The 19043-nt window shown below is 44.9% G+C and overlaps 1 protein-coding gene across 4 annotated transcripts in view; it reads left to right on the forward strand.

Annotated features, from left to right (window-relative positions):
• LOC147185553 (kelch-like protein 29) overlaps nucleotides 1–19043 on the forward strand; it is a 110947-nt gene that overhangs the window by 40390 nt on the left and 51514 nt on the right. For 2 of the 4 annotated variants that reach the window (XM_086104127.1, XM_086104126.1), the window contains 2 exons: nucleotides 15255–15393; nucleotides 17202–17693. In XM_086104127.1, coding sequence (XP_085960253.1) covers nucleotides 15255–15393; nucleotides 17202–17693 — 631 coding nt within the window. Of the gene's footprint in view, nucleotides 1–12938; nucleotides 15394–17201; nucleotides 17694–19043 lie in introns of those variants that run through there. The other 2 variants (XM_086104128.1, XM_086104129.1) reach the window with 2 other exon arrangements.

Below are 19043 nucleotides of genomic sequence, written 5' to 3' on the forward strand. Positions count from 1 at the left end.
ATCCCTGTTCGCTTTGTCGGTGGGAGCTTGTCATGTGAAACAACCAATGTGCCTCGAGCTGTTAAGTCCCCAAAGGAATGCAGGATGTTCAAGGAGTTAAGGTGGGAGGCGAAAGAGCCCCCCCAAGCTTATTGAGCTGTCAGATTGCAGTCCTGGCCACAGAATATTGATTTTACATCACATGTCCAAATCTGGCCCAAATTGTCCCTTTTTTTTTTTTTTTAAGCTCAGAAACTTGTACAATATATTCAGTTGGATTGTCTGTTTTTGATTAATGACATGAAACATATTTAAACCGTTAGTTGTCTAAATCCTGATACCCCTAATATCTGCGTTGTACGCCCATTGGACTACACCCCCCACCCCAAAAAAAAAATAATCTGCATTCTGTAGCTTTACAGGTTGAAGAAAGCACCGTTTCTCACCACTGCTTCACATCCGTGTTCCACGGAGCCGACACTGATCTGATGCGTGGCTCCACGATGCTATTCAAAAAGCAATTGAGAGCTTATGGATGCAACCTGTTAGGCCAACATCGTTAATATAACTCTAAAAGAGACGAGAGGAGACAATAAATAAGTTGTTGTTTCCGCGGGGGACCAACCAGACCTCATAATGAAGACGTAGCCTGTGTGTGCGTGCGTGCGTGTGAGTAACTCTGGCCGTGCCTGTACTTGAGCGCGTTTTATTAAGTTCGTTGAAATAAGGTCGTTAAGCCAATGAAATGAGGGCCTATATATTTGGGAGTGGGTACGCAAAAACAACACTCGGATGTGGAGTGTGTGTGTGTGTTTCTGGGAGAGGTCTGCATCACTGTCAAGTATGCCTTCCTGCTAGCATAAAGCGCAAAAACCACCGTAGCATCCTGAGAGCTATAAACAACTTGACCATAGCAACTATTGGAATGCTTTAATTAGCTCTCGCCCAGCTTGAAATAACAAGTAACGTGCCGCCCACATTGCACACACTTGAACACACAACTCACACAAAGTCGAAGTTCCAGTTACCCTATAAGCAATGAATATCAGAACATAAAGAGTGCAGCAACACATGGAGACAGACAATATTGACTGGCTGTCAGAAATAATGCTCCCACAACTTAATTAGTCCGACTAATAGCGCTGCATAAACATGTTCCTGGATTGCACAGCAAGTCACAGGCGCCCAAATTTGCAGCGGTCAGAAACGGTGTTCAGGCTTTAGAGCAATCGTAGGATGTAGTCGAATGGTCCTGGGCTGTGAGTAGCAGTTCGTCGGTTGGTGGATACCATGCAACACAGATGTTGAACGGCTACCAGAATCGAACTCATACAACTTTCAAGTCACCGAAATATATGGGGATGGGGAGAATCGATGCAGTCGTAGTGGAGTGTGCAAATTTGCTTTATAAATTCTCTTTATAAGTTATAAATGTCTCTGAGGCCTTAGATTTAAGACAGCAACAAAGACCACACAGTCTCTCACACACACACACGCACACGCACGCACGCACGGCAGGGGCGGTTCTGGATCAATTTCACTGAGGGGGCCGGGCTGGGGTCAGGGGTTTTGATGGGGGGGGGGGGCACATTCAACCCAGGGCTAAAAAGACAGATTCGAAATCTTATTTGACTTTTTATTTCTTCAGACTTTGAAATTGTAGTCATAACATTACAGTGATGAGAAAAAAACAGTATTAGGAGGGCTAAAATGTCTGCAAGCGTAACAATACGCCGTGTCCATCTGTTGAGAATATTCAAGCCAGGGGATGATATGGTACCAGCCTGCCGGGGACAAAAATTGCAAATACACTGAAGCTAGATGTTTTACATGCATATAATTATCCAAATTTTAAAAGGCAATGTCTTATATATTGATCCTGTTAAATAAAAATTAAAATAAAAAGGGAGACTAAAAAAGTTACACACACACCTCACACACTCACACAATCACGCACACACACAAACACGCGCACACACACACACTCACACTCACACACACACGCGCGCGCGCATACACGCACACACACGCAAATAGCACTCGTGTCGTGGTAATTTCCTTCTCTGCGGAATGCTTCTCATTTTCCCGCTCATTTTTAAATGGCGCAGCGCACTAAAGGGTCCGACTAGAATGTTAAATCACGCACTTTGGTTCCACCTTTCGCGTCGGCGACTCGGCACGACTGCGTAATCTGCGCTCGGAGGGGGGGGGGGGGGCCACAGGGGGGGCCAGAATCGGTGCTACAGAGGCACTGGCCCCCGCTGGCCCCCCCCAGAACCGCCACTGACGCACGGCGTGATTGTAACCTCCCACAGTCATCCGATTACATCCTAGTGGGAAATAACAGTCAACGTGTCGGAGGAGCGGATCGACGCGCCGCCTCGCAATTAGCCGGCAAATTGAAGCTAATAGTTTGGCGAGTTGAAAAGCAACACTTTGCAAAAGTAATTGCACACGTAATTAGCATTTAGATGATGGGGGTTCAGAACTGCTTCCGCAGGTATTGTGTTGCGTTTAATTGAATTGATTTAATCTTATATATTGATCTGCGTGTGAAAGAAAATCTTAACGGCGTTAACCTGAAATTCTTTTTTTTTTTTTTTTGCTTTTAAACTCGCTGGAAGCTTCTAACTCGGTTCCGTGATTGAAATCGACAAAATGGCTACTACACACCACAAAACGTGTAGCATATGCAGCCAAACATGATACAAATTGCTTTTCATCACAGTTTTAAATACATCCTAGGACGTCAGCTTTAGTTGCAGTCACCCAATTTTTCGATGAGCAACTAGATTTATTATCCAAACCATTTTGTCATGCTCATTTTTGAGACTCCTCATATCTTGCCGGGCATTCATAGCAATCATGGCCTGTTTTTTTTTCTTCTTTTGGGTAGGGGGTTGTTTTGTGTTTCTCCCCCCCATCCCGCCTCACGACCGTTGCATTTTGTCCATGATGTCTACAAAATGTGCATGACAAAAAAAAAAAAAAAATTGAATAAGATACTAAGACACATTAATAAATACATTAAAAAAACTTTTATGAAGCCCCCCCGAAGTGTCAAGTGTCACCTTACTGGGCTTAGTGCTCGTTAATAAATGATGCATCGGCAATATGACGCCAATGAGAGTAAAGCTGTCTCGTGCACTGAAAAGGTTCACCGTAGCTAACCTGAGAGGACAGTGTATATATATATATATATATACACACACACACACACACACACACACACACACACACTCGTGCGTTACGGCAGTGTGGCGAAGCATGACGCTCCTAATGAGAAAAAAAGAAGTGAGTTTGGAGTCATTTGTTCGGCCAGAGTTAAGGTCAGACCCACAAAAGGCTGATTGAGTCTCACCCTATTAGAATCTGCATTTAAAAGCTAATCTATTATTTATGCGTAATACTCAAATGACTAGCAAGGGTGCACCCCACGCCTCCAACCCCTCCAGTTTCTCCGCGCTCCTGAGCCACAGAGCCCCCGAAGCACCCAGACCACAATGCACACAACACCCACGGAATCGATGGAATAATACTAAGAGTAATGAGAAACGGCTTGGTCACCACGGTGAATATTTTGCAGTGGTATGATTAAAAATTTGAATCATAAGTACAGTGCGATTTCCTGGCTGTGTTTAAAACTGGGATGAATATTAAATGAGCGGAATAAAATTAGACCCGCGTGTGTACCCATTGGAAAAATTGGCTCGAATTCATTGCGAGCAACCAGTTTGATCACCCAAAAGCTTTGTACCTTTTAAGAAATGAACTTAAATATTTAATAGGAGTGAAAATTAGCACGTGAAGTTTTCCGCTCCGAATATTTGATTGGGTGCAGATTTGTAAACAGTGTAGCTTAGTCTCTGGCGAACACACAATAATTAACTTTGAATCAAAACATGTTTTGTTTTTGGGATACCGAACGTGCGTTGAAGCAATTTCAGTCTACGTTTTTTCTCCCTCAGCCTGAATTCATTTCCTGCCGTCGACAAATAGAGACGCCGGTGTTGCATCGCTTTGGATTTGCAATCAGCACAGCTTTTGAGTGGAAGATAAAAACTAGGCAGTGAATCATGAATTTGAATACGTTTAGGCACCTCATATTTGATCGGAGTTTAAAGACGTATTTTAGAAACATAGTATGTGTTGCGGTTATTAGAATGTGTGTGTAATGTGTGAGTAATGTGCAAACTTAACAGAATACTTTTTATTTTTAAACAAGAAAGTTAATTGCTTCATCGCTCAGTTTTCTTGTACTTTCAAGGCGACAAGACTTGGAGCTGACAACAGCTGTCTTTGCTAATTCTCTTCATTATCACTTTGCAAACTCTTCGCAGTCGCTCGGCGGCCTCCGGAGAACGAGCCAATTATAAACTGCAGAGGAGGGCGAAAAAAAAAAGGGCATAGTATCATTTTCACCTTTTGACAAGAGGACTCTCACGCACGCATGAGCGGTGGGGCGAGACGCCGCCGGTGACGGATGACGGCGACAAATCTAAGACGACAGCCACTTGGAGCTGTCGGCGGACGGACGGCGACGAGCCTCTCGTCACGCTCTCTCCGTTTGACAAGCTCGCCGCTCTCCTGCGCTGACAGTCCTGAGGAACACTCGAGTAGAATGACCACCGAGAAGTCAACAAAAGGCGCTCGAACGGCCGCATAGTTTCTGATCGGAATTCCATACGGCCTTAAGCCCTTTTCACACTGCACTTAGCAGGGCGCAGCGTGGAAATTGACGGAACCCACTCATTGTGTATGCTATGCAATCGACCTGAGCCGATTTTTTTTTTTCAAGCTACCGTCAGGTACAAATTGTATTCTTCCTAAGAAGTAGATCGAGGAGGCTCCTTGTCCTCCTCTGTTGTCCTTATTTGTTACCATCAACGGAATTTCAACCTTTGCATTTGGCGCGATGTGGTTTTCGCAGTTTCCCGCAACCTGCGAAGCCTATTATTGCGCGGCAAGACACTAGCGTTGACAAAGTCACTGTGACATAAATAGACATGACGGCGCCGCATCTTGTCTTTCATCCCAGCGTGATATCCAGTGACTGCTTATTAGATTGAAACATCGGGCCCGTCGGCTCGGAGCAACGCTCATAAGTGAGCCGGTTTGTTTCCATTCCCGCGCACATGGGCAAATAACAGCCTCTGTTGGACCTCCGCCTTTGGAAATTCTCCAGGTTCGCTTGATTGAAAGGGACAAAAGCGGCAATGCCAAAGGTCAGATGGGACATGGCGGCGATTGTACGCAAACCTCCGCGACATCCCGTCTGGTCAGATTGACGCACGCCGCATAGATAAGGTTCGTCCGGTCGCCATTGTCCAAGCGCCGGCCTTTGTCGCCGCTTTCATTTTTCCCCCAATCTTCTTCTTGGCCGTCAATAATTCTTGATGTGCGCGATGATGGTGGGCCATGATAAGTGTGTCATTGACTCCTATTTTCTATCGATCGACGACGTCTGGAAGTGCCGATAAGTCGCTCAGGTGATTTCATAAGCTGTTAAAAAATGACAATGAAATGGAATTTTCTAAGACTGGTGGGAAATGCAACCTCGGCAGGTTACTTTCCTGTGAAGTCAATTGAATTGTTGTGACAGGTAATCAATTCCTGAAAGTTCAAGAATAATGCGTTTACATTTACTTATATAAATATTATTTAAGAAGCAATAAATACAGTTGAATTGGTCATTTTTAAAGTTTATTCATTCTTGGAATGTCAGTTGGTTTACATTGACCCCCCCACCATATTTAATTCAATTCAGTCTGAAAAGTAGAATAAAACGGTTCCGTTTGACATCATTTCACACGATCAATAATGCACACTTTAAAAGTACTTCAGTAGATGCAATACATTCATGCAAAATAACTACGGATTATTTATAATGGGACACATTGTTGTACAAGGAATAATATACGATTGAGAGCAGACTGCAGACATTTTGTCCTAATCCATCCTTGAGGGCGCGCTGGGATTGGTCACTGAGCAGACAACTGAGTCGGCATTTCCTTGATTAACAATCAGCGTTCCTCGTTACACTTTCCATGCGGCCCCCTTAAAGGAAAATCGCTGCTTAATCCCACTCCCCTCAGCCCCCCCCCCCCCCCCCCCCGCAACCCTCTTGCGGTTGTCTGCTTCAAAGCAGATTTGTTTGTCTCCAAACATGGCGACGTTCGCATTCTTGAAACGTTGATGGCGATGCTCGTTGGGAGCCAATGAAATCAGCAGTCATCAGCGCAGACGAGCCAGTTTATGGACATTGCCTTAAGGAGCAACGGACTTGCTCGGAGGCTGCCAAATACTCCACAAGGCCCATTTCTTTTCCCCTGGAAGGATCCCAGCAAGGAGCATGCAAGTTGACAAACATGATTTGCTTGCACGGGCCACATAAAATGATGTGCTGGGGCAGATCTGGCCCCTGGGCCTTCAGTTTGACACCTGTGCCCTTAACTAAATTCTCAACCCCCAGGCCTCAACCATAACACCTCAAAACTCTCAACCCTGACCATAACCCTAACCCGAAACCCTTAAAACCTGACCCTCGACCCTCTACTGTTACCACCCGACGCCTAAAAGGCATCTTGACTCAATTCACCTTCTGGTGTACCGTGACGAATGTGCCTAAGAAACAGAAGGGCACACCAGTAAAGGAGATTTCTCCCACGTGGTCGTTTTGTGAAGGATCATCTTCCCAAGAGGGGAATTTGCTGACATTTTCACCATTCAATGCAAATAGCAAGCGGCGAGTCTGCGACGGGATGAGACGGGCGAGAAGCTAATAAATCAAATCCAGGCAGCAGAGTGTGAAGGTGGTTTACTTTTAGGATCCTCCAACGGGGGGGAGTAAGAAAGTAAGTAAGTCAGGAAGGCTGCCTTTGCTTTGTGGATTTATGGAGGACAATCTTGTTGTCTGTTTGCATTCTCATGCATGAGTGAGCACGACATCAGAAAAATGGCGGACATGTGGGACAACGAGATTTGCACAAAGAATCCAAACATTGTCCTTTGAAACTGGGAAAAGCAAAAACCTCTTATTAACCCAGCAGCCTAAAAACTCCAAACCTAAACCCCAACACCCTACCCAAAACCTTGACCTGAAATCCTCAATCCAAACCCTAACCCTGATCCGTAGTCCTGACCCTCATTCCTAATTGCAAAACCAATCCTGAACCTTAAACTTTAAATATTTTCCGCAAACCATAACACCTCTCAAGTATGAACCCTGAACAGTAACCCGAGACGCCTAATCTTTTACCTTGACAGTAACCCCCAAACCTAAAGTAGCACTAACCCGCAAGGTCCCAATCCCAAACCATTTTCCTCGATCCTGAAACTGATCCTAAACACGAAATCTTGACCCCTAATCCCACCCTGCAGACCCAACCCTTAACATGAACCCTAAAACCTTTACCTAATATAAAAAAATTATATGCATCTATGTTAGATTTTTAAAAAATGATTGAAATAAAAATGAAAAATAATCTGAGGGGTGAAAAGTGGAAAACCAAAAATTATACCCTAACCATTACCCCATCTCCAAACTCCTCAGATCTAAAATCCTGACTCCAAACCCCTCACAGAAATCATGTCAGTCAAGTTTGAGGGAAGAACATTTTGTTAGTGTTCCTTCCTTGCTGATCAAGGCGGCCCTCGCCGGTTTCCTGTTGCGACGGCCCCGGCATGAAGTCTGTCGACCGGATCAATGGCCCGACCAGACACAATTAGGTTTTTTTGCAACACGCTGCATTGATCACCGCTATCGATGCTTTGCTCGTGACACATAATTGTGCGAGGAGAACACACACACACACACACACACCCACACCCCACCCACGCAGCACTTTTCAATCAATTACAAATCGGCTTTAGAGAAGAACAACGGTGCGTAGCTTTGGACTGATGATGGAGTGATCCATCACTGTAGCAGAATCTGCGCCAGGTGCTGAAATCCAGCGCGGGATGATGGTATCCTTTCATAATAAAAAGGGGCAGTGCAAAAAAAAAAAAAAAGGAAATGAAAAGGGAAATGGCTGTGCTCAGTGGAACAGAAAGCTCCACGCGCCCTTGCGGCGTGAATGTGTCTTAATGGAATGCCGGCAGCAAGTATTACACAGAATTTCTATTAGAGCCCATCAAAGCACGCGATGTATCGCGGCGAATCTCAAGCACGGCCATCTTGATTGTTTACTATGCCGCTTTGTTTGGCTGCCGACGCTGGATTTATGGCGCTCTGCTGTGGCTGCAAAACAAGTTGAATTCAGGTAGTTGAGAACTTGGGGAAAGTCCCAAAGTCAGCTTCTGGGAAAATTCGACGCAGCCTTCGAAATCCTCCAGATCGAGGGAGTCTTTAGTTTCCGACAGAGTTCCGTTCCCACTTGCAAGACCTAACCTAACATAGTTTTTAATTTTCAAGGGGCACTACTGAGCGAGTTACTCTAGTACTACTTTGACAATTGCAACTTTGCTCGTGCTGCGTTTAGATATCTCTTCTACTAAAATTCAATCAGCACCGTCAAAGAAGTACCTTCTCGCTGTGACCACTCAGACGAATAAGAAAAACATTTAAACTTATGTGAGATTTACTGCAGTCCCCGTATTACACCGAGCTGAAGAGCACCAATCTCCACAGTGCAAATAAGCATGCAGAGAAGGGGCGCATTTGAACGATCAAATTAAAGGATTAAACCATGTATGAAATCCATGTTTCACTGGGCTCTCGGTGCGAAGACACTTTGAGGGGGAATATTATGCTTGAGCAGATAAAAGAGTTCGGCTCTGGCCCGTGTTTAAACCCGATAAAATCCTTCCCTGCTCACTCGGTGAGCGTTGTAATGCTTGTGTTTCACCCATCGTGGATGCAAATGACTGTGCGGATCTTGCCTAAAACTTCCAGAGGGGTGATTCGTGATTGCTTTTGCCTGCCTGTTTTCCTTTACCATTTCAAGTTTAAAAAAATAAATAACCCACGTGAGGATAAGATGTTTGGATAATGGATGGATGGATGGAGTGTAAGCTTATCTCGCAAGCTAGCTAGCTAAATGCATGGCGCAATTGAGTCGGCTAATTGCTAATGAACAAAAGCTCTTAAACGATCAAATATTTTGGTGCTGATTGGTATGTACAATCCAAGCTAATTGAATTGGCCGCCTATCGCATTTAGCACTTGTATGAGGCTTACCGGAGGCAGTTCCAAACTCATAAAACTGTCAAAACAGGGCTCGTTTTTTCCCCCACCTGCTTCACTCTAAAGACCCCCCCCCTCGCTTCTGCTGGGTCAGACCCCCGACCACGACAGGCATGCATGCTGGGAGCCCCCCTGAGGGTCTCGGTGACCGCTTCATCTTGTTGGATAAAAAGCTGCCTTTGAGCAGGGCCAGCAGGGGTCCGGCATTGTTTTAGCTACCCCAGGAGAGGAAGCTCAAAAGTAGTGAAGCTGCCCAGAAAATATTTTGGTCCTCGCACTTTAAGCAACAGCGAGGAACAATTTTACCGGAAACTCGTAGCTTTTATTTAATTCCAATGCAACACAGATAAAGGATCATCTACGTTGCTATGTACGTGGATTGGCTAATTAGCATTTTCTTGGGGATTTTATGTATTTATTTTTTGCTTTTGAAATCACTTGCTGCTACTTTAAATGGGCTCACAGCATGATGTGTCGCCCCGAATTAAAGCTTTATACCTGAGGGCTGCACTTATCAGAGCTTTGTAGTGTGATATGCTATCGCTAGCGCTAAGCTGCAGCTAGCCAGCTGCTTCATTAACTTCCAATTTCCACGCTGATGAATGCACTCCTTGCTTTTTTTGCGGCATTACGCCGCTAATTAGTCACATTTGCAGCAAAAGAGTCGCCATGAGTGTCGCTTCCGGTATTACGGCTCAATCAGACGTCTATGTTGTTGTTTGCCTCAACCGCTTCAGCTTAATCCTGCTCATGTCGGGTAAACAAAAAGCAGCCGCGCTTGATTCAATTTGCTTTGAAGACACTTCAGTATGATGTTTTCGGGCTTTTTGTCAAAGCAGTGGGGGGTCTTGTTTGGAGGGCTGGCTGGCTTGTTGGCCGGCTGGCTGGTCGTCTGCTTGTTGCCAGCCCGGCACAGGCGATGTGGCCACGATGGGCTGGGAAGTCCTGAGCAAGTCGCGCAGTGATTTTGGCCGTGTTTCCTGCTTTGTTTTTCACACCGAATCAAAGTAGAATCAGAATTTAGCCAGTTCAGTGTTAACACAAGTGTGCAACTTGTAAAATATAGATTTGGGGGGGGGGGGGGTAGTATTATATGCGTGTATTTTTTTTAATATTAAGTTGAATATATAGAAGGAATTATTTTGTTTTCCACTCCCCCCAGGTTATTTTTAATTTTTATTTTAATCATTTTTTTTTCATGTGTTTGTGCCGACCACTCCCGATAAACTTTTTTCGTGGCATGAAGCAGCCCTCCACAGCTCAATGCAGTCACTACTCGATGCCCTCGGGATGGGCCCCGTTCGCCGCTTGTCTCGCACAAACAAGAACACAAAAGGAATGCTGCGAGCGCTGAGAGGTCTGAGCACTCGGAGGATATTAGCTCAGCTTTCCCACTCGAGCATGTCGGCAATCTCGCAATTGTAGCGTCCAAGCCATCAGGGTGGCAGCCCCCCCTCCCCTCCCAGACTAGAAATCACCGAGCGTATCTGTAGCCGCTCCACGGCGCATCAACGCCATATATACCCGGCAGACGATAGTGTTATTTTCATGATGTCAGTCTGCCACGCTGCCAGGGGGTCAGCGTTAAGCGCGAGTGGATGTCGGATGCGTATGTTATGATGCTTGGAAACATGGCGCATGCCAGCCCAGGTGACAGTAGGAATTTTAAAAAAAATTCTAAAGGTAAAATGAAAACAGATTTCAATTGGAAAATCAGTTCTGATTTAAAAGATGTGAGTTTACATCTGCATGTGATACTTCACCATTTACTCAACTCAACTGTATTTATAGACCACTTTAAAACCACCATCGCTGTATACAGAGTGCTGTACATGGAGCAAATATCATATATACAACAATAAAATAAAGTAATAACGAAGAAAGCATAAAACAGTAAAACTAGGATCAAGGCTGAGTCAGGCCGAATCAAATGCCAGAGAATACAAATGAGTTTTAGAGTTAACTTGACAAAAATGGGATCCAGCCACCCTCCTTGTTTACTCACTTGTGCAAGATGTGCAGCAGTTTTGCAGCCCAATAGATTGGACACAGCAGCACGCGGGGACACCCGGACCTAATCGGTTTCACATTCAGGTGACGCCATGTTGCCATGGAGACGAGTTCTCGCCTGTAATTGGGAGTGAATGCGACTCGTTGGTTGTCACTCACTTTCGGACCGCACAACTAGCAGTTTAATTTTATATACAGTATATATAGTCATCGGTGTCAGGAGGCGATGGATATTTCTAGGAGAAAGAACCATTATTCCCATCAGCTTCCACATTTCAGCCAAGTCTGCCATGTCTGTCCAAGCTTTGCCAAAGGGCGGGGGAGAAGGCTGCTTGCAAGCAGATGGGTTTCATGAATTTAATTTCCCTGCAAACTCTTTCTGCTTCTCCTTCTTCTTCAGCGTTTTGTAGTTACAAGCTGACGGTATGTCAATGGAGGAAGCGATCGAAAGGGGAAGCCAGCCACGTTTGTGTATTTTATCATCTGATACTTTGACATTTTGTAAGGTGGGAAAGCAGTGGTAGCAAGTTGATGGACTTCATGAATTTACTTGCATGCACGGTCCTCCTTTTCCTCCTTCCTTGCGTGCAATTACAAACAGGTGTTATTTCTATGTTGGGAGTAATATAGAGCCTTGATTAAATTTGTTTACGCGCGTCTCCCCTGAGATAGCGAGCAGATTTGTGGAGGTGGTGGTGCATTTTAATATAAGCAACACCACACAGGTCCTCTTATATTGGAAGAGACCATTGCCCAAAACAACATCGAAATAAAACAAAGTAACGTCTTAATAACCTGAAGCGCCTTTTTTAAAAGAGCAAAAATAGATCCAAAAAGATATATTTAAAAAAAAAAACATCAGGAACAGGAAAATGTTGTTCTGTATTTTCCTGTTCCTGATGAAAATGTTCTTTCTTGTGTAACGTTTGATTAAAAAAAATAATAATAATAAAATAAAATTCGCCGTCTTAATAGGAAGTCAGACACAAAACGGCAGAGCGATTCATTTGACTGTGACCGATGTCTCAAAGCAATCCAAAATATGCCGCATCCCATCGAGGCGCTCCCTGCGCCGCACAAACATTCTGGGCAGATGGCGGCGGGCAGCGGACGTGACGTCCTTGCTCGGCTCAAGACCCTCGTCGCATGCCACGGCAAGATGGCGACAGGTGTCAGCTGACAAAATCCCCATCATGATGAGGATGTCACGTGTGTGTGTGTGGTTGGGAGGGGGGGAGGGGGTTATGTGACATCCCAGTGTCTGTCCTCTAACTGATCATTGGAAATTGTTATGCTAGACCCACATCCTAACACGTCTTAGGCAATAATATTTTGTTATATCTTGTCGCCAAGCTATTTTATGTGCTTCATTTTATTTGAACAAGTTCCTCAGTGTAATGGCTGCATGTCCAATTGCATCCAAAATAGCTGGCTTCCTGTTTGTTCACGGCGTTGGATTTTATTTTATTTTTTAAGGCCATTAAAATACAAAGCGTCCGTCGTCATAACTGATTTGGCAATCTCATTGTCTGCATTTATGTGCGTTCCCACCCCCCCCCCCCCCAATGTTGCGTTTTATTGAGCAAGTTATCATACATATAAATATTTACAGTTGCAATATCTTTTTATTGCATTACTCTGTGCCTTGTAGACCCCTTCTGCACCGCCTGTATGCATTTAGGCATAAACATGTTTTGTTTTGTTTTTGGGGGGGGGGGGGTGGTCGGTATATGTTCCAATAAGTTGATTGTAGCAATATATCCGTATGGCTCCATCCTGCTGGGAGCCTTTTTCCAATATTACCCAAGATGTTTGCAGCATATGAAAACGGACCTTTTTTTTTTTTTGATGCAGGTTTAGCTAATGAAGTGATGTCACTGTGCACTGCAAACTCAAGTGTGTGAGTTCGACTCCCGGCCAGAGCCAATAGTGGCTTTGGCGCCGGCTCGCAAATTATTTATCTGGCACCCCATACCCTCCACCCACCTTGCAGATGTTTTCTGTCCAGCGGGCAGAAAGCATCTGCTGGCCGACGATAATAGGCGACCCACAACTGATGCAACTGGAACCACGTCGCGCAAAATAAAATGGAGAGGAAATGTCAGCTGCCGACCGAGATCCTCCTGTTTCTTCGAACTTGTCCGCTTGCAGAATGTCGACGGTCTTAATAAATACATCCTTGCTCCTGGCATGTAGTATAAATGGATATTTATCCGGCCATAGTATGAAGCGGCAACAAATCTTATTCTTCTTAATGAGGCCATGTTTGTGGGTGCGGGCCAAGTAAGAGGGTCGAATTCCCAGCATTAATGATGAGTTTTCCTTCGCCGCAGAGGGAATCGGAGGAAGCTTGCTTATTAAAACAAATGGTAGGGCTGGAAAGAGCATCTCCTCACCTTGGATATGCTCAGGAATCTTGCCCCCCACCCCCACCCCCCGAGTCTCCGGAATGCAGCACTTCTCTGAGTAAAGCGTTTGAGTTGACAGCTTGAAGTGGACAAAAGAAGCTGACAGCTCATCTTCTTGGGCTTCATTCTCTCGCTCCATCACTCCTTTGTCTCTCTTTTTTTATTTTTTTGCAATTGGGGGGGGGGGGGGGTGTCTTTGGCTTCCATCGTACGCACACGGAAAGGCGCACACAGCTGTCAGAGAAACTCCAGTAGGGATTTATCTCCGAGTGGACACACATTGAACTTGTCTGCCCGTTTGAAACCGAGTTTTCATCCCACAATACAACATTGTTGCAAAGGGCGTTCCCCAGGGTTCCGTTTCGGGTTTACTTCTATTGACCATTTATTTTACAGCTGCTGTCTAACAAACCCAAGCCGCCTCATGATCACAAGCATATAATTGAAGAAGAATACTGAAGCAACTTGCAGCGAGCCGCTTGCTGCATCACCAAGTCGAAGAACCTTCTCTGATTTCAAGCAGAGGCTTGTTTTGCAACAGCTCATACGTAAACGTTTATGTTGCAGCTGCTTCAAAATGTTTAATTCAGTACAGTACGTTTGTTAAGTGCATTTCAGTTATATTTAAGAGCTTGGAATTTTTCTAGGTAGCACTTGGTGTAAAAATGATAAGAACCCCTCTATTACTATACGACTAATTTCTAATACTACTTTGATGATGACTAGTACTGGATGGGTTCTGTATGATAACGCTGCTTGTGAATTCTGAAGCCAAACTGCGTCGCTGCGGGGTCAAGCAGGACAATGAAATGGAGGGCCGGAGCGCCACTCAGAGGGGATCCGGGTCTTTTCTATTAACTCCCAAGGCCAAGCGGAGGGGAATCCGGCTTCAGCGCTGAACCCTTGAAAACCCGCAGCACTCGGCCGAGCCCAGACGGCAAAGCGGCGGGTGAAATGGGGGGGAAAAAGATGTCCCATGGGGTCCGGCGCTGATTGAGCCAGCGTTACATCAGCCTGCACTCGGCTGATAACATTTCTACTTCACAAAACACGATTTTTCGCATAGCAGGTGTGAAAATAAAAACACTTTATTTGGATGGACAAAGCAAAGCACATCTTCACTCTATTCAGAATTGCGGTTTTTGCATGACCAGCCGGACGATGATCAAGTGACATAGTCGGCTGCAGGTGTTCCAAAATGTGTCCTTGGACAAGACCTGAACCCTAAATTGCCTCCATTGTTTAAAAAAAAAAAACAGTTTTCAATTGCCTTACCTGGTTAAACAAAGGAGATATTTCAAATTATTTCCAAGAACAAAAATGTGATTAAATCACAAAACAGAGCTCTTAATTGACCCAAAATGAAGGTGGGAAGTGCATCATCCATCCATTTTCCGAACCAGTGTTCAATCAGCCTGCCATGCATGTTTTGGGAAATGTGGGAGGAAACCGGAATACCCGGAGAAAACCCACGCAGGCCCAGGGAGAACATGCAAACTCCACACAGGGAGGCTGGAGCCGGGATCGAGCCCACGACCTCTGCACTGTGAGTTCAACACGCTAACCACTGAACCGCCAAGTCCTTGTATGTAATATTTTGTCACAATTTAGGGGAAAATACCGTTTTAGTAATAATCTGTATTAATGTGTTGTTGTTGGTATGATTGCAGGTGTCTCCTGGGGACAACCAAAGCTCCGGCCTGCTGCTCGCTCCGGGCGTGAGGTGGGGACAGACGCCCATCAATCAGCTCACCCCCTGGGACACGGACGAGCCGCCCAGCAAGCTGCATCGAGATGGCGAGGCTACGGGTAACGCACAAAATTCAACAGTGCTTTTCCAACATGCTCTCTTTAAATGCACTTACCATCCTGCATAATGTACAAACAGCTGCTTTTTTTGTGCTGCATAAAGCGGCCTAATCGCGCATATCATTATACAAAATGTCAAGATCGTACTTGCAGAGAAACCACCTTAGCGTTCTTAACAGCCCATGTCAAAAACGCTGTCGACACTCTAATGTCTGCTATTCATGCCCTTGTCTCTATTTTTCCTTCTCCTCCTCCTTTTTTTTTCTCCCCCCCCCCCCCCCTTCAGACTTATTGTAATGAAGCCACCCCAGAACGGCTTTGCCCCAGAGCAGTTAATTTCCTTCACTGACCTGCCTCGACTCACCCGAAATGTCTCTTTTTCAAACAAGAACACCAGCAGACAGCGGTGTCACGGCAACGAACCGGGACAATTGAGAGCCCTATTGCAACAACCTTGTGATTGATTGACCGATTCGTAGTAATAAAAGCGAATACCAATACGTAGGCAACAAATTGTACGTTAAAAAAATAAATAAATAAAACAAAATGCTTATGCAATAATTACAGTTAGTTACAATAATTACATCAGTTGAGTTACAATAAAATGTTGACAAATAAAGTAAAGGCCTAACATCATTGCTTCTGCAGTTGAGTCATCCTGAGGCCACATAATAAATTTTTTTTTTTAGGAAATTTGTTTTGTAGGGTCAAAAATGTTGCATTTAGGAGCTAAAAAAAAATCAACAAAAAAATAATTGGCAATGAGCAATTGACAGGTTGGCAATACCAGTTAGCTGACTGACTTGTGACTTTCCTATCAGCACCTCCAGCGTAATGAATTGTGAGTGCTTCCTTTATTTCTTTCTTTTTTCTATTTTTTTTTCTTTGGCATCGTTTAGACTTTGGCCTTTTCACTCAGCGTTCAGTTATTTTTAGAAGGTGGCAGGGAGGCCTACTATGGCAGGGAGGCATCATTTAGGTCGAATATGGTTGTGTCTTCCCGGCACACCCTTCGCTCCGAGCGCCTCGGGGTAGGAAATGATTGGCTCTGAGTGTGTGGATAAACACATCGTCCACAGTGGGAAAAAAAAGCACAAGCAATGCGTTTGCTCTTTGCGAAACCCTCACGATGATGTTGATCTTACACGGGGGTTAATTAAACATTAGGGAGGTTTGCATGCGTTTATAAGGAGGAAAACAATTTTCTTATGCAGCCTTGGCTGTCAGCGGTGCAGCAGCTGGACGAATGTTTTTGAAACTCGTGTGGAAGAAAATAAGCAGAATTACATTTCAAGACGAAAAAAGCGAAATTGTGGGGCATTCCCCACTATTTCTGCAATGCTGAGTAATATACAAAAAAAAACCACGGATGTTATATTAAGCTGCAGCAAAAGAAATGTGCCATCTAATTATAAAAGTCCACCGTTGTGATCGTCACATTCTCTCTCTCCAATTTTAACAAAATAGCAGCGCTCCCAATACGTAGCTAGCATTAGCGCTGGAAACAAGTCAGTCTTACTTTTACACGAAAGGTTACGAGTTTGAAGTTTCATTTTTTGGGGGATTGTAAAATCAATCAAAACTTCACTTGCCTCCAACTACATGTAGGAAATCCAATAACATTTTAATCATGAACAGACTTTTAAACAGACTGAACACTGCCTGTCAATTAGCATGTCTCGCTTGTATTGGGGCATGATTGGTTGGATTTTTCTGCTTCATTTAACTTGACTGATGGATTGATTGATTTTGTATTAGCCTTGGCGAGGGTTCCTTGGTTGAATCGTGTTCTTGTTTCTGCTTTGCAGTTCCCGCCTGGGCGGCGCCGGTCACCACCGTCAGCCAGCCCAGCCTCCTGCCTCACACCTACGCCCTCCCGCATCCGCCCTCCTACAACCACAGCGTGACGGCGCAGTCGCCCATCATCGGGGTGACCTCGGTGCCGCCGTCCCATCATCAGCACTCCCTCATGACCGCCCACTTCCAGCTGACGCCGCAGTCCACCCCGCAGCCGCCCGCCATGGTGCTGAGCATGCCCGGCCAGCCTCCCTACGCCACCGCTCCGTCCAACCACGTGGTGCACCCCAGTCCTCACGGCATGATGGGCAACGGCCAGTTGAGCGCCCACCACCCGGGCCTCATCCAGCTCAGCAATGGACAGGGGGCCGCCGCCCATGTTCCGGTCGTCGCGAACGCCCCGCCGGCCGCCACCGACAATCAAGAGGGTCTGAACGGGCTGCAGATGCTACGGACCGTCGGCATGGGGAAGTACGAGTTCAGCGATCCGGGACATCCCAAAGGTGAGCAAGGAGCTGTTTGGGCCCCTATTAGATGGCAGAAAGTGCAATCAACTTTTCGAGCCGCTTGTTGCCATTCATGCAACTGAAGAAGTCACGGCTTCTTCTGCCAGTAGATTCACTTTGTGTTGTTCAATTCGACAGACCCAAATTGAACACAGAGTCTGCAGACTAACATGCCTTCTTAAACCTCAGACTCAACTAAAGCGCCTTTACTGATAAACCAGGTCTGTCCTGACACCCCAAACTATCGACCCTTACAAATCTGACCAGTGCCTACCTCTGCGCTGTTTTTTTTTTTTTTCCTTTTTTTGCAAAGTTGATTCACAGCCTGCAAGCTGAATTTGCCGTCTGGTTTTAACCTTGGGAGTTTGCAATGCAGGGACGCATCAGAAACAGATGTTTGCAATTCACGGTACAATTTTCACATTTAATGAAGCTTTTCATTTAGGTTTAGATTGTTTTCACCACCACCACCAAACCCCCCTTCCCGCACCCCCCTACTCATTGCGATCAATAAAACAAAGGCAAATGAACTTGTAGATTGCAGAAAAGCAATTATTTTGTGGCCTGCCCGCTCTACATTGAAATGAGACTGTAGGTAGAATTGCAAACGGATAATTAGACAGGATTGTCGGCTCAGCCTGCTCTCTATAAAATGAGAATTTTTGCTGCCTCCGGCGTGTTGAATCGGCTGTCATGATCCATTAAACCTATACGCGCGCGGCTGCGTTGACCTCCCACTAAGAGGGACCAGAATGTTATTGCTCGACGGCTGTCGCGGCATCGTAGGACGAGAAGTTTTCTGCAGAAGGGATTCCGGCCTGAGGGATTATTAGCCTCCGATCTTGTAATTACATTTTCAATCAATTAACCTGTATGGCAGTGGCACCGAACACATGCTAAACTGTAGTGATACCAATAAACGTCCAAACCCGGCAGGCCAGAATAATCCAATGTGGTTAAGAGACAACAAAACATGTATGGAAAAGTTAAAAATAAAAAATAAAAAATACACATTACTGCTAGTCCACAAACCGGTTCACGAAGGGATAAGAAAAAAAATTAATAAAATTCCCCAAAAATAGTGGTGACATATTTTCGTTAGTTTAAGAATGTATTAATGTATGTCAGATGCCAGGATAAATAAACTTGGCGGCAAAATAAAGTTTATTTTAACCTAATAAATATTACCCGTATTCATTTTATTATTTCTAATGTATATAATTTTTTAAAGGGACCGTTTGTAAAAATAAAAAATTTAAAAAATTGTTGGGAAAGATGAATTGGAGGCTCTGCAGAATTGTATTTGCAGTAAAGACAAGCAACCAACTGATGTTGCTGCTGCTTTTG

This window comes from Hippocampus guttulatus, chromosome 23, assembly GCF_054856545.1.
Source record: "Hippocampus guttulatus isolate MCC_2025c chromosome 23, RoL_Hgut_1.0, whole genome shotgun sequence".
Lineage (NCBI taxonomy): Eukaryota > Metazoa > Chordata > Actinopteri > Syngnathiformes > Syngnathidae > Hippocampus > Hippocampus guttulatus.